At 40.9% G+C, this 14656-nt stretch overlaps 1 protein-coding gene across 1 annotated transcript in view; it reads right to left on the bottom strand.

Moving 5' to 3' along the window:
* The window catches only part of necab2 (N-terminal EF-hand calcium binding protein 2), a 109744-nt gene that overhangs the window by 53814 nt on the left and 41274 nt on the right, over positions 1 to 14656 (bottom strand). The window contains exon 6 of the mRNA XM_071457729.1: positions 176 to 312. Coding sequence (XP_071313830.1) covers positions 176 to 312 — 137 coding nt within the window. The remainder of the gene's footprint in view (positions 1 to 175; positions 313 to 14656) is intronic.

Genomic DNA, 14656 nt, shown 5'->3' with positions numbered 1-14656 from the left:
TTTTAACCAGAGAAGATTTGTGCTTGAAACACTGCCTGGTTTCCATTACGACCACTGACAATCTGAGTTTTACACATAATGCATGATTCATGTGCACAGTCATGAACACACACGCACACACACAAGCGTTCCCAATTTCACACCATCCGACACAGTGATACCCTCACAGGCTCACCCTGATTGGCTGTGCTGTTCGTCAATTGCATCCACCGCACTCTCCACAGAGCTCAGGAGAGACTGGATCTGATTGGCCGATTCCTTCAGGAGGAAACGGGTCACAAACTGCTCCACGTTGGTTCCTCTCTCATAAACCTGGGGAAACAGAAGAAAAAAAATATGACTGTGTGTGTGATTTATAAAACTTTATTTGAAACTAAAAGCTTTTTAATACCAAAATGTCCATAAAAAGTCTGTAGGAGTTTCATTTTAAAATAAAAAGCTTCTCAAAGTGGACAGGCAGTGTATGGGGAGGCAACGATAACAAGTAAAAATAGAATAGAGCCTTCTACTCTCAATCTGCTGTCATCCTCCCTCTATTTCTTTCCCTTACTCTCTCCTCCATCTTTCCTCTTCTCTCTCCGGGTCTTCCCTGATTTACTGTTTAGACTTTGGCTTGAAACTTGTCAAACCAGACATGAACACAAACCTTTTCATCTGAGCTTAAAGCCTGGCCCACTGGGGGCATAAAAGTGCTGTTTTGTGGGTTTAATATACTGGTTATAGTTTCAGATCAGATTCAGCAGGAAAAACACAAGGCCAGGCTAGGCTATTATGCACCTTCTCTTATTAAACACGACTGCATTATGACAAAGGAAGTTGAGAAATCAATACAATTTTCAGTTGGCAGCATTATTCATTGCTCTACTACAATATCAATTCCCATGGACAAACTGAGCATTGTAGCTCTTACCCAACACCCAGCTCAAAACTTATTGATCCATTGGTAATCAACCATTTTCATAGACCTGTTTTAAAATGTCGCAAGTGCTGCTATGAAACCTTGCAGAGGATGCAATATGTAAATATGCAGCTGTAACTAGGCACAGCAGGCCTGTCAAGCTTTAGCTTTCTCCACATGTTGCAGCAGTGTCTGCAGCTTCAGAGCTGTATTTTAAGATTGCAGGTGGTGTTTGTGTTTACCCTTTAAAATCAAACCACAAGAGCAAAATTACCAGAAATGGATGAAACTGTGTGTTTACATGCTATAATATAAGCTACAATTGTTAGCATGTCCAGCTAACTAGCTCACTACACTAATAACATAGTATTACTTACAAGGCCAAGGTATATGTCAACTAACTACATTAATTTGTAAGATTACATTAAAAAATGCCCTGTTAGCCACTAGCACAGCCACTGTGTAACCCACTGTACAAAGCCAGTTCTGGATACTATCATAGTTTAATATTAGCAACTACTGGATCTTGGGTAAGTTTATGATATCTCAGGTAGCCAGTACCTGATATATTATAAGGTTTCCAAAATCCATCAGGCTGTCCTCGTTTTTTTATAAGTTCTCTTGTAATGTTGAAACATACTCTTTAAAAATAGAGTGTGTGTCAGTGCTATGTTGGACTGAACGAACGGTCTGGTCTTATGCTTGTCTTTGTCATACTTTTAATACTCAGACTAGCTCCTACAGTTTTGTACTGCAATGCAAGAATAATGTTGTTTCTTTATTTCCATGTCTTCTGATGCTGGATTATCAGCTGGTGCAGATGCAAAATTTTTGCCTGGGACGTACAGGTTTAGCATAGGTATATTAAGATGATATCTTGGCCATCAAATACACAAGACCCCCTTTGCAAAGTTCTTATTTTAAAACAAGTCAGGCAGAAATATTAACAAGCAAGCTAAAGATGGCGTTTTTCAACGACTCATAAAGCTAATGTTAGCTCAGTTAGCTACCTAGCAACAGTGGGTAAAATCTGGCAGCGCCCGAACTGCATATGTGCAGAATGAAAAGCGACAGGCATAGCATCTTATGATTAAGAGAGCCAGGTTAGAAAACCGTCCACTGACTTCGAGGCTCTACTTTAATCTTTCTCAAATGACAATTACAAGTAAAGAAACCGTCAACTTTCAAATGCCACTCAGGCGTGTTTAAGGTCAAAGAACTGTCAGATTAAAACATGAAAACTTCACTATCAAATGCATTGTCATAATTGACTACATATGTACTCTAGAGAGCGGAGTCAGTCGGTCATGTCAGCTTTACTGTCAGAAGTCACAGTGCAGTGATTCAGGGACACAATTAAGGTTTCTGTGCAGTCAGCCTTTCTCTGCTGCGCTCTAATCAAAGACAAACGCCCCCACGGGAAACAGAATCACACAGGCCGTATTGACTTCCATTATCACAGTCACTGGCTTTTTCAAACTCGCACACACACACACACACACACACACACACACGTCCACACATGAACATGCAAACACATTGACCGAGGAGAGGCTCATCCTCATCAGCTCATGTGTGGGAAAAGTCACCATGATTATAGAATTTAGGCTTGTGGTACCGTTTTTATTTGTCATTTTACCCAAGAGATACTGTTGACTCACTATGACTGCCATGCTGAGATTCAGTAACCAAGTGGGATCCATATCTATAAATATAAATGATAAACAGGAATTCTGGCAGTTTTCTTGAATATGAGTCCATTATATACACTTAGAAATGTTGATAGATTCTTGATACAGTGAATGTCACAGTGAAGTTGACCTTAAACTGTTTGGATATAAAATGCCATCACTTCATCATTTTATCCTATTAGACATTTGTGTTAAATTTTGTCATAATTAGCGAATTAATTCGTGAGTTAGGGTCAAAAATACATTTTGTGAGGTCACACAGATCTTAACCTATGATCTATAACCTTTGACCACCAAAATCTAATCAGTTCATCCTTGAGTCCAAGTAAACATAGGCACCAAATTTGAAGACATATCCTCAATGTGTCACTGAGATATCACGTTCTTGAGAATGGGATGTGCAGCCCACCTGAAAACATAACACCTCTGACCATGGCCACTGCCAGCATCAAGGCATAAAAAGTGAAGGTGTCTAAATACTTTCTGAATGCAACACATACATTTCAAATAAAGAGTTGTTGGACCAAAGCTGTGAAAAATATGTTTGTAGATGTTCACACAGCAGGATTCTGCTTCAAGCTATTTTGTTACTGCCAGTAACACTACAGTCAGACCTGCTTTCCACAGTGACTGGCCAAGTGTGCACAGTTTTCAAAACGGGAAAAGCCCTTACAAATTAGAGAAATGAGGATTATAACTGAAAATCATAACAGATCATTGGCTAACCTGCTCGACAGTCCTACCACCTGGTCCTAACACTTTCTGTCTAGTTTGTACCATTTTCCTGAAACTGGAATACTACTGAGCACCAGTTTTTCTGTGTGATTATGATAAAAGGTTGAAATAATAAAGGTCTGTTCTTCATCTTTCAAAATGCTCAATAAATTAGCTCAAACCAATCAACACACATTAATTGCTACTGGTTGGTAACCCAGCTTTGCTTCTAAGAATCAAGGAATCCAGTAAATCCAGGAGACCGATTCAAAACTGCAATGTGACTGATTTGTGCTTTCTAAAAACATAGCGTTGTTAAATTGTGTATTCTATTTTAAAATATACTCCACAGTTCACCCTTTTACCTCTCTCCTCACCCTTTACCTCTCTCTCCTTCATATATGTACCTTTCACTCTCTCTCTCACTCTCTCCCTCTGCTGAGCATGTCCCGTGGGCCCAGCTACAAAACCTGGGATAGAAAAGCTGTGATCTATAATTCACACAGATCACTGACCCAGGAGGAGATACACCATCTTTCTCCGCTGGCTCCCTGAACACAGCCTGATGATTAGCTACAGTGTGTATTATTGTCAGTGTGTGTGTGTGTGTTTACCTGCTCAGATTTGTGTGTGTTTGTGAGTTCAGGGCAGCAGGAATGTGAATGTGTTAGTGTTTGTTTATGTTGATATGCCTGGTTTTGTATGATGATTGATGGCAGAGCTCTTCATAACTTATCACACCTATAGTATATTTTTATTGTATATATTTTTCACACATCACCAAAGCCTTGATTTGATTGTTGTTTCAGTTCTCATGTATTTCTTTTCATCTTCTTAAGGTTAACAACAAATCTCCTCATTACCATCCACCTACGCATCTGCACACAAGTGTAGGACTGCTTACCACTTCAGCAGTCCTACACACACACACACACACACACACACACACACACACACACACACACACAGAATCTTTTGTGATAAGATGCTGGCGGCTGATTACAGGGGGTTGCAGAAGTAATCAGTGATTACAGAGATTGGTCTCGTTAGGGGAAATTATTCCAGTTTCTGTGTCTCAAATGGAGATTCAGCAGCTTGGTGGAGGTGACAAGGATGTGGGCTTCTAGTGTTGGTGTAATTGGCTGATAAACTGAGTGTTGAGCTACAATAAATTATATTATATTATTAACGTAATATAAATTATGTTACTCATATGATGGGTGGGTCATGAAATAGAAATACAACACTGAACCACAGAAATATGAGGTAGTACAGGAATATTTAAAATATTTTAGCTATTAGAAATTGCTTAAAAGAATGTTTAGATCAATGTGAACTCATTCAACCTGACAGGTTGTTATCAAACTTGAAATGAAATGAAACTTTGATGCCCCCAAGAGTTCTAGTAATAGAGGAGAGACTAGTAATGCGAGCTGCTACCACACTCTCCCATGGAGCTGATCCAGGAACACTCAAGGCTGAGTTATGCGAGAAGAACTAGTCCATGAAATGGGGTACTCCAAACTGAGACAGTCTTGTATAACCCCTCAAGCAGGAGTAATTGTAGTGTTGTCTAATAGACATGTCATAACAGCCTCACCAATTTGACAGGAAAATGCTGCAGTGTCAGAGATGTTTTGGGAAAGAAAAAGGTGATGTTAGCTGACCATTACTCAGATAGAAGGGTCGCAGAGGGTATGTAAGTGTTGGTATTGATCCACTGATAATTCCCTCTATCCAACAGCTTAGCCTGGAGGAGCTGGATCAGTCTCACAGGAGGGAAATCAGGTTGCTTCTATCAACTCTCAGAGGAGAGGGGCTGCCTTTTCCTTGCAGTGTATTCAGCCTGTGCAAATAAATGAAAAACATCTACTGTTTCCTACTGTTTTGAACAAACTGACAAATGTAGCAATGCACCAACCAAAGCAGAGTAGACGACTCCAAACTAGCAAACTATCCACAATTTAAATATTTCAAGAAACCTTCATAAAGCTCCTTTAATATACTGTGGATTAGTTCAATTATTGACTACCAAATTATTGCAAGTGTGCTGCATTTTTCTGCATTATTACTTTGCATAATAATACAATTTATCTAGTGTCAGATTAGCAGAGTTGCTAATTCTTTTAATTTTATACTTTAATTTCTCAAATCTTGTTTTGTTGCTGTTTGCACTGCTGCTGGTCCAAACTGTAGTAAGTGACCAGTAAGCGATAGCTGATATAATAAGACAATTTATTCTCTTTATCCACTCCAGTTTTTCTGAGTGACGCTGGATGTTTAGTTTTTTAAAAAAAGCAGTCAATATTCAAACTGCGACAACAATTATTAAAACAAAATCTTGTGCACTGTTTTCAGTTATATCGTCTTTAAATTTCCAGGAGATTCTGTTAATACAGACAGGTAAGCAACACCGGATATAAGTGATCTTTCGCTGGCTAACGTAGCTCACGTTCAAATTCTGTAACTTGCGTGTACTGACTATAGTAGTTTGCAAAAGAGGTGAGCACATCATCCCATTGACAAAGAAAAGAAGAGAAGAGTTTGTAGTTTTCGGCATATAGCCTGTGAGCAGTTTGCTGTTCCTGCAATTCATTTCAACTGGTCTTCAAACAGCTCCAGGCAGTACAACGCCCACATCTCAGCCTACCTAGGTGTTCTCTCTGGAGACTTCCTGAGCTGCCAATTTTAAAAATTTTTATTACTTTCTATCGGCAACCTATAAAAGTTGTTTATGTTGCAGCAAGTCTGAACTGTCTCACAAGAAATTGTGTTGATTTTCTTTTATTTCACAGCTCAAGAGGTGTCAGCTTTTATTTCACAGGTCTCTGCAGAGTCAACATTGTCTCCCTTCAGTAGGTTTCTAGAATAGCAGAGGTTTGATGTGTCGGAAAGCTAAAGCATAGCTCCCCAGCTGGCACACTACCTCCAAAACCCCCCACAACCCTGCCTCAGCTTCACACATCAACCAATTAAAATGGTATTTTAGCAATCACAGTCACTATGTCTCTAAGCAACACCATTTTAGCAATATGCAAGAAAAGATAGCTGAGCAACAGACCTCTAACAGAGAGACATATTTCTTTTGAAAGTCTCTCCTCACTGTTCTTGCAGTTCCTCATCACATGAGGAAGCTAAGATGGTACAGTGAAAAAGTAGGGAGGCAGAAGAGTAATAACCAAGAGAAATGGACGGAGGGACTGTGTGTGGTTGAGCGCTAATGGTGGACTAGTATAGCTGACCACCCGCTGCTCCTTCTCTTGAGATATCAGTCCATTAGCAGGCCACTAATCTGAACCTGGACACACACACACACACACACACACACACACAGGCACACATGCACGCACAAAGTCTGCACTTTGTCAGCATCTAACCTCTGATTTTGTAACATGTGCAAGCTTGTGAAGATATCAGCCTATGAAATATGCACAGCAAGTCAATAATAACAATGTGCCGGCCTCTGGTTTAGAACAGGAAGTAATAAGAGCCGCATAATATTCTTTTTACACCAGAATTAGTGTGTAGAAGCAGGTTTTTTAAACACAGATAAACCTGCTAAAAAAGGCCATTGACTCCTTTCACGCTGCCAAATCAGTTTGACACAGACACATTGCACCTGCAGGGAACAATGCCATCACATGCAGTTACAGAGCACACACACACACACACACACACACACACACACACACACACACACACACACACACACACACACACACACACACATTCAGAGAGTAAGCTGCTAGTTGCTGTGCAGGCTGGTAAAATGGAGCTGTTATGTCTCATCACCACCAGGCTAGGCTATTTGATATGTAAAGGAATAATTTGACATTTTGGGAAAAGGAAACGTGCCGACTACTTTTTTGCTAAGGGGTTGGATGAGAAAATCGATACCATCTCATGTCTGTATGCTAGCATAAGGCTAGCATAAAGACTGGAAGCAGGGGAAAAACAGAAGACAAATCAATATGAGACTGCCTCATCGACGGAGTATTTCCTATTTTTCCTTTATTTGTGGAGGCCACCATATTCCCCTTTTAACATGTGATTCACCACTGGCACGTAATGAATCTTGGGGTCGTTTGGGTTGTGAAGGATCCACCCCCATGGATCCGTTGTTACCCAGTAAACGAAAGCCACATTTCTCTATCACATTCAAAATCGGACATTCGTGTTGCCTTCAGTATTAGTCCAAAATGTCAAAGACACTGTAAGTAGACTGAAAATGTACACATTTGTTGGCTCCCAGAGTTGGAAGCTAATACCACCTTCCCCCCATGGATGTGACCTAGAAACCCTCCGGCTGGGCTATGCTATATGTTCTCTAGCTGTGTCAAAGGGCAAATGTGTTTATAGCTGTTTCGGTTGGTCGTCATACAGACGAGCCAAAATAACTGTTTAATTACTCCAATAACAGTACACATTTTCAGACAGTCTCTGAAGTGTAAATGTACTAAATCCACACAGGGATTTATAGTATTTAAAAATGAAATAGTAGTGTAACAAACACGAAAAGACAGCTGGAGCAGTTCAAACCCTGCTCACTGTCTCACCTCCACAAATTCACCAGTGTGGCCACTGTGTGAAGTGGGTGTGAATGTCAGATTCTCACTTTTGGAAAGCTGCAGAAACTGTTGGATATAGTCCTAACTAATCTGATGTCAGAGAGGTGTGTGGGGGTAATCAGCAGTTCTGATAAAGTGCACACTGATGCCGTCACTCTCATTTTTTCACAAATAAGATTATATCATTATTAAATGAGAATATCATGATGAAGATGCTATAAACACACAAATATTGTACACATAGTTGAATACATTTTAATTCGAGTTAACTCATCTTCACAGAGGACATTTGTGTTTGCAATCAAAACTGGAGGATGCTAAAAAAAAGAAAAAAAGGAGAGGATAATAGATTACCAAGCATTTGGTTTGCTGGAGATATTTAACTGATGTAAGTGTGGAAGTGGTTCACAGTAGGCAGCGTGCCTGAGTTTGTTTCTAAACAGAAGGCGAGCCCACTAATAGGCATCAGAAACATTCACACTCTTCAGATATCTTGCCAGCTTCATCAGCCTTCAGAGAGAGAGAGAGAGAGAGAGAGAGAGAGAGAGCGGAGGGAATCGAGGAGGAGGATGGAGGATGGAGGCAGAGAGAAACAGTAGGAGGGAGCGAAGGAAAGGGAGACAAGGGGAGAAGATGGAGGCAGGAAGTGGGAAAAACGGGAAGTGCAGTAAAGAGAATAAAGGAGGTTAGGAGAGAACAGGGTTTACTGTACATTACTGTGTGTTTTACTCTCTCACTCCCTTAAGTGGAGTTCCTCTCTCTCTCTCTGCCGTTTTCACCCAATTACCCAACCACCTCTCTCTCTTCTTCAAACACACACACACACACACACACACACACACAAACTCACACACTGACTCTATCTTTCTCACTCCCTACAGTCCTCTGCATTATTCATGCTTTTGGGTGTAACCTCATCAGTCAACACACACCCAGCTGACAACTTAACACACACTCTGCCAGTTCTCTCTCTCCCACACACACTGTCACACACACACACACACACACACACACACAAATTATTCATGCCCACATCATTAACAGCGGTGGGAGACACTGAGGATGCAGTCAGTGAGTTGCATACATTGTGGATTTGTCGATCACATGTTCACCTCCATTCTGTGCAGATCGCCACCTCGCCAGAGTAAACTGGGAACATACATACATATAAAATGAGTAATGTGCTAGCTGCTCTTCGGCTGTGTTGTTGCTCCAACTCTGAGAGCAGCTGACTTCAAGCTGAACCTGCAATGATAATATAGAGGAGGAGGATTGTACTATGATGGCTACTAATACAGTGCAGGCCGGTTTCACCGATGAGGAGGACAGTGATGTCTGTAAATTCTGATCTGTGGAAGTCTGCTGGTTAAAAATCAAATGCTGCCTCATCAAAAAAGTGCTACCTGAGGTCCAGCTCATCTAATAGGCTATGCTATGAAACAATATCAGTAATCTCCATCCGCTTCGGAAACTGCAGTAGCAAACACAAATAACCCAAACTAACCAATCACAGCTCCTACGGTCTCCTTGTGATCTTTGTAGCCACCATGGGCCTGACGAGAAACGACATTTTGAAAGGCTGTCACAAGATAACCTACAGAACAGCTAAAGCAGCCATGTGCTCAGGCTCAAATGATAGGACTTGACCCCTTTACACACCAACTATAAATCTCTCTAAACGACAGAGCCGGTGCTGGCGGTAGCTCCGATTGTAGCTCAGTCATATGCAAGTGCAAAAAAAAGAAGTTTGACATGAAAGAGATAAGCAAGGCTGTAGCAAAGTGATGTACCACTCGGGAGCTGAAGGGTGAAATGAAACCATGTAATCAGTTTCACTAGTGGAGCTGCTGAGCTTCCTCCTCAGCCACACAGTAATGGCAGCCATGAGAGAGACGTCCTGACCTCCCTCCCCCCACAGTCTCACCTCTTGACTCCTATCCTATCACCTCCTACACATCCTCCAGTTCCTTCACTTCTAGCTGGTTCCTTCACTCTTTCCTTAATTTCTTTTCTCTCTTCTTTCAACTTAACTTCCAGTTAGTTTTTTCTGTCAGTGCCTTCCAACTCCATCTGCCTTTCTCTCCTCTCTTTGACCTTTGTTAGATTCTTTCCTCACCCCAACTTGTCTTCATCAACTCCCTCACTCTTCTCCTCATTCCCTGAGTCTGACTTCACTGCTTTAACATCCCGCACTCTGACAGTAGTATCCTGCTCCATGGTTACCAGGGAAACGGTAACCCTGGACACCAGATTATACAGGATGGGGGGAGGGTACACTTATCGGGGTTGACACCAATTAGTGTATGTGCATAGAATATACTGTACATGTTTGTGTTTGTAGACTGTTGTGATTACAGAGATGCTCCAGACTGAACTCCTGGCACCAGGTGGCTACTTAGACACACACTTACAAACACACACACACACACACACACACACACACTCAGGAGTACACACTGTTTGTGCACTGCAGAAAAATCACCTGGGGACATTGATTTGTCAAGTGATTTGTAATTATTACAATTACATTGAATGTAATTTATAAGTGCCCTCACACTCTGGAGCAAATTAGCTATCAATAAACTAATGGAGATTGGAGAACAATCTGCTGACACATGGAAATGACTTTTATTCCTAAATCAAGGGGTAAGAAAAAAAAAATATTGGAGTTCTGAATCTGACTAAATATGATAAAAAGTTATCAGCTCTATCAACTAAAGAATAAATATAAAGCTTAATAATTTCCAAAGCTTTACACATTTTTAGTTTTAAGTAATTAAGTCAACTCTCATTTTTGATACAGCTTATGACTGGTATTTTCTTAGCATATTTACATTCTGTAATTACCTCTCTGAATGGTGGGTTTCTATGTTGCTGGTGGAGTCTGCCCTTCATGTGCTGGACTCAAATTACATTTAGGCCTTCAAGAAATTCATGAGAAAAGTTGCATGCATGTCACTGCTGTTAATAAGACTTTCTCCTCACTGTTTACTGAGTCTTCTACAGCCAAGCCAGAGCCATATTGAGTAACTGCTAACCCAACATTTCCTACTGGTGCTGCTCTGCATTACATGGGGGTGGCTTTTATTGTGAAGCAGACAGTGAAATGTGTTTGTGCTAACTGCATCTGCTAAACAAGACATTATTCATGCTGTGTGCAGCATCAGATCAGATCATGGCTGCAATTTTTAGTGACTGACGTCTTTACTAAAGCAACATGACTGTTGACTGTACTATAATGCACCACTTCCTAAAATGGAACGGTAAATGGACTACACAGCATTTTTCTAGTCTTATCACCCACAAGTGCTTTACAATACAAGTCACATTCATCCATTCACACAGTGCTTTTTCTACACATACTGTACTTTTCTATTGCACTCTCTCACACACTGACAATACATCGATTCAGTATCCTCCCTGCGGACATGCAGACTGGAGGAGCCGGGAATTAAACCAGTGACTTTCGGATTGGTGGACTAGCTCTTGAGCCACAGTCGCCCCAAGGAGTTTGCTGTAGTATTAAACCATACTTGCTGTTACCATAGTAACTTCAACCTCCAATCAGTAAGTAAATGAAGAGAAACACTTTTTTCCTTTGGCTTAAATCAATTTACTTAAATTATTTGACTATTTTATTTATCTTTTTTTTAGCTTTTCCTTTTCTCCCATTGCAATATTTCCCTGTTTTGCAAAACAAATCCCAAATTTCTTTATGGTTATGTGATAATTAGTTCAGTGTGACCATGAGCTATATGTGAGGACGGCTTTCTTCTTTATCTACCACCTGACTTGATATTTAAGAAACGTATTTAAATCCTTTCCCTTTTCACTCAATTGAACTATTGAACTAAGGGTATTATTTATTCATGCATTCAGTTTTATTTTGTACTTTTCTGAGAACCTTTTACGGCTTTTTGTCAGTATTTGGAAATGATCTAATTAAGGGTTGGAAAATGCTGTCACAAGCATTAAAGTTGAAGAGCACAGGCTCAGCCTTTTCATCCCCCACACTTCATTCCCAGATCATTGATACTGGATGTATACAATCTTCATCTGAAACCATATTAAATCCTAATGAATAAGTAATGGATGTTATACAAACTGCTCCACCAAGAATCATATTAGATGCACTGTCTGAGGCAGCTTAGATGTTTTACCCACTCACTTCTGTTTCATCATTTTATTCATCACCATCTTCACTTCCTGCCACACCCGCTTCACCTCCTCTTCCCATCTTCTCTTTTCTTCCCTGTTTCCATTCTCCTCTCCCCATTCTCCTCCTTCAGTCTCTCCTCATTCTGCTCACATGTTATTGTGTACAGACCAAAACGCCTTCCCTACCCCGTGATCTGCTTCACCTTAATCTTCATGAAGAAAGGGAAAGGATGAAGAGGATGAGGTGGGGGGAGGCGGCAATGGCTTGGGGGCGGAAGAAGACAATAGAGCCGAGATGAAAGAGGAGATGAGAGAAAGGAGAAGTGAGAGGAAGAGGAGATGTGAAGGAGGAGTCGGATGAGAGGAGGCTAAAAAGCTCATGGAGGGTCATTCACCAGTGTGAAACAATTTCCAGAACAGATTTTTGGGGAGGGGGGAAAGAACAGGCTTAAAAAGATTTTAGTCTGTGTGATTCCGTGTGCCTGCAGAGTTGTCAATAAGTGTGAGTGCGGTGGCTCTTTCAGCTTGAAAGAATAAAATGCTAATGAGAGTGGCTCATTAAACAAAGCATTTATACAGGGCAGATAGGACAGGAGATTTAATGAATTCTTCCTCTTCTCTTTGTGTTGCTTGCTTCAGCTCTCATCACCCCAACACACACACACACACACACACACACACACACACACACACACACACACACACACACACACACACACACACACAGAGCACTCCTGGGAAGAGCGGTTACTTATTTCCACCTGCCGTTGAGCCAATTAAAATTGTTTTCTGGAACCACTTCTGACTCTGATAGTGCCATAAAAGCTCTCACATAAAAAGAATTGGGAGAAATTGTTGAAATAAGACTGGATTTGAAGCTTGTCCACACATTTGCTGCCTCCCTGTGGATTATCAATTTACTCCTTGTCTGAATCATGACATTCAGAGCCGTCATCTGGGAATGTGACTAAGATGCTACTGTAGTTAAGAAGCAGACATGAGGCTTTCTCAAAGTCTGTCTTGGCCAGACAAACTCACTGTCAGCCTCTCTTATATTTAAGTTTTTCTTAAACTTTCCTTCCTAATAATGCTTGATGGCGGCCATCTTTGATCTTGTTCACAAAGTAAGGAACTTGCTCTTGGAAATGAGAGTTGCCAGAAGACCTCCAGTGATGTATGAAACTGTCAGAGGTGTCAAGTGAAGACCACAGTCTGTCCAGCCTCTGATGCTGCTGCTGCTGCTTGCAAATACAAAACTCTGGCAAAAGTTAGCTTCTCTGGCTCCATGTAGACTGACATCAACTCAACCTATCTCCATGACAACTGTTCCCAAAGTGTCCCGCCTCCATGGCAACTGTCACCATAGTGACTTGTTAAGAGCTCCTGAGGTGATGCCATGGTGACATGAGCTGCAGTGGGATGTTACGGGCAACTTGAACAGTTCGCACCTCGTTTGTTTTACTGTAAACATTAAAAATCCTAATTTTTAATAACTAATAATAATATAAATAATAATAATAAATCCAATCTGCCTAAAGTTTTTCCACAACTGTGCAATATTAATGCATTAATAAGTCAATAATGGCTATGAAGCAAAGCAGATCACTGAGTTCATCAAAATTGCTGCTCTAATGTAATTTTACCATCTAAAGATTATTATGTCTAATTATGTCTAACTCATCTGATTCTTTTGTCTATTAGCAGGATAATTACAATTAATACCTGGACTGATGCGATGGTCAGAGGTGATCTGAGTTTGTTAATCACCACTAATTACTTTATATATCAGCTCATCTGCAGAATCTCATGAGCCTCTTCAGAGAGGCAGCAACGACTGCTTCCACTAATTGATACCTTGACAGTCAAACTAATGAATACTGCATGAAGTCAATGGAAATATCACATTTGCATGAATTATTAGTGCGTTGGTTGTCCCTCTGGGAGCATGAAGGGGAGGACGATGAGCGATGGTGACACAGACAAGCAGTATCAGTGTCTGTCTGGCAGTCTGTCCAGTCGCATGGCTTACAGCTGTGGATATCAAAGTTTTCCTCCGGGGACACACATTCAGACGATTTATGTTCTTGTGAGAAAAATAATGGTGTGGGAGATTATGCAGGTTTTGCATTGGCTACTGTAACATGTTTTATTCCTGAGGCAACCCTGCAGTTTTATGGATCCTGTCTTACACTGCTCTGCAACATAACAGAGCCAAGACTGCTGGGGTGTAAATATCAAGACAAATCACTTCTGTACAGTACATAACTGCAGAGAGCAAAGTCTGCTCTCCTGTCTCACTCATTCTTTCCCTCTGGGTCTCTTTTCACTGAGGTAGATGGAGAGCTAATCAATTCTCACTGGGATCTAAAAGGCCAGGACTCAGGCAACAGCCCTCTGCTCAAGCTAATATCACGCTCTGTCTTTTAGCTCCACCCACTCCACCTCCTCACATCTGCTTTGATTTGGACGTTCTCTCCGTGCATCGACTTCATTGGTTTCTCATTCGAGATATACAAATTACAGCGTCTTATTATAGCTTGACTGCAGTATGGAATGATTAACCATTATTGAACATAACAGAAAGAGAGGAAGATGGAGAAAAGTGACAGTGGACGGGGGCAGGGTGA

Source organism: Trachinotus anak, unplaced genomic scaffold (assembly GCF_046630095.1).
Source record: "Trachinotus anak isolate AG129_WGS33_773 ecotype Australia unplaced genomic scaffold, CSIRO_AGI_Tana_v1 ptg000002l, whole genome shotgun sequence".
Taxonomy (NCBI): Eukaryota; Metazoa; Chordata; class Actinopteri; order Carangiformes; family Carangidae; genus Trachinotus; species Trachinotus anak.
Note: the sequence above shows the minus strand (reverse complement) of the source record. Positions and strands in the feature narration are given on the sequence as shown.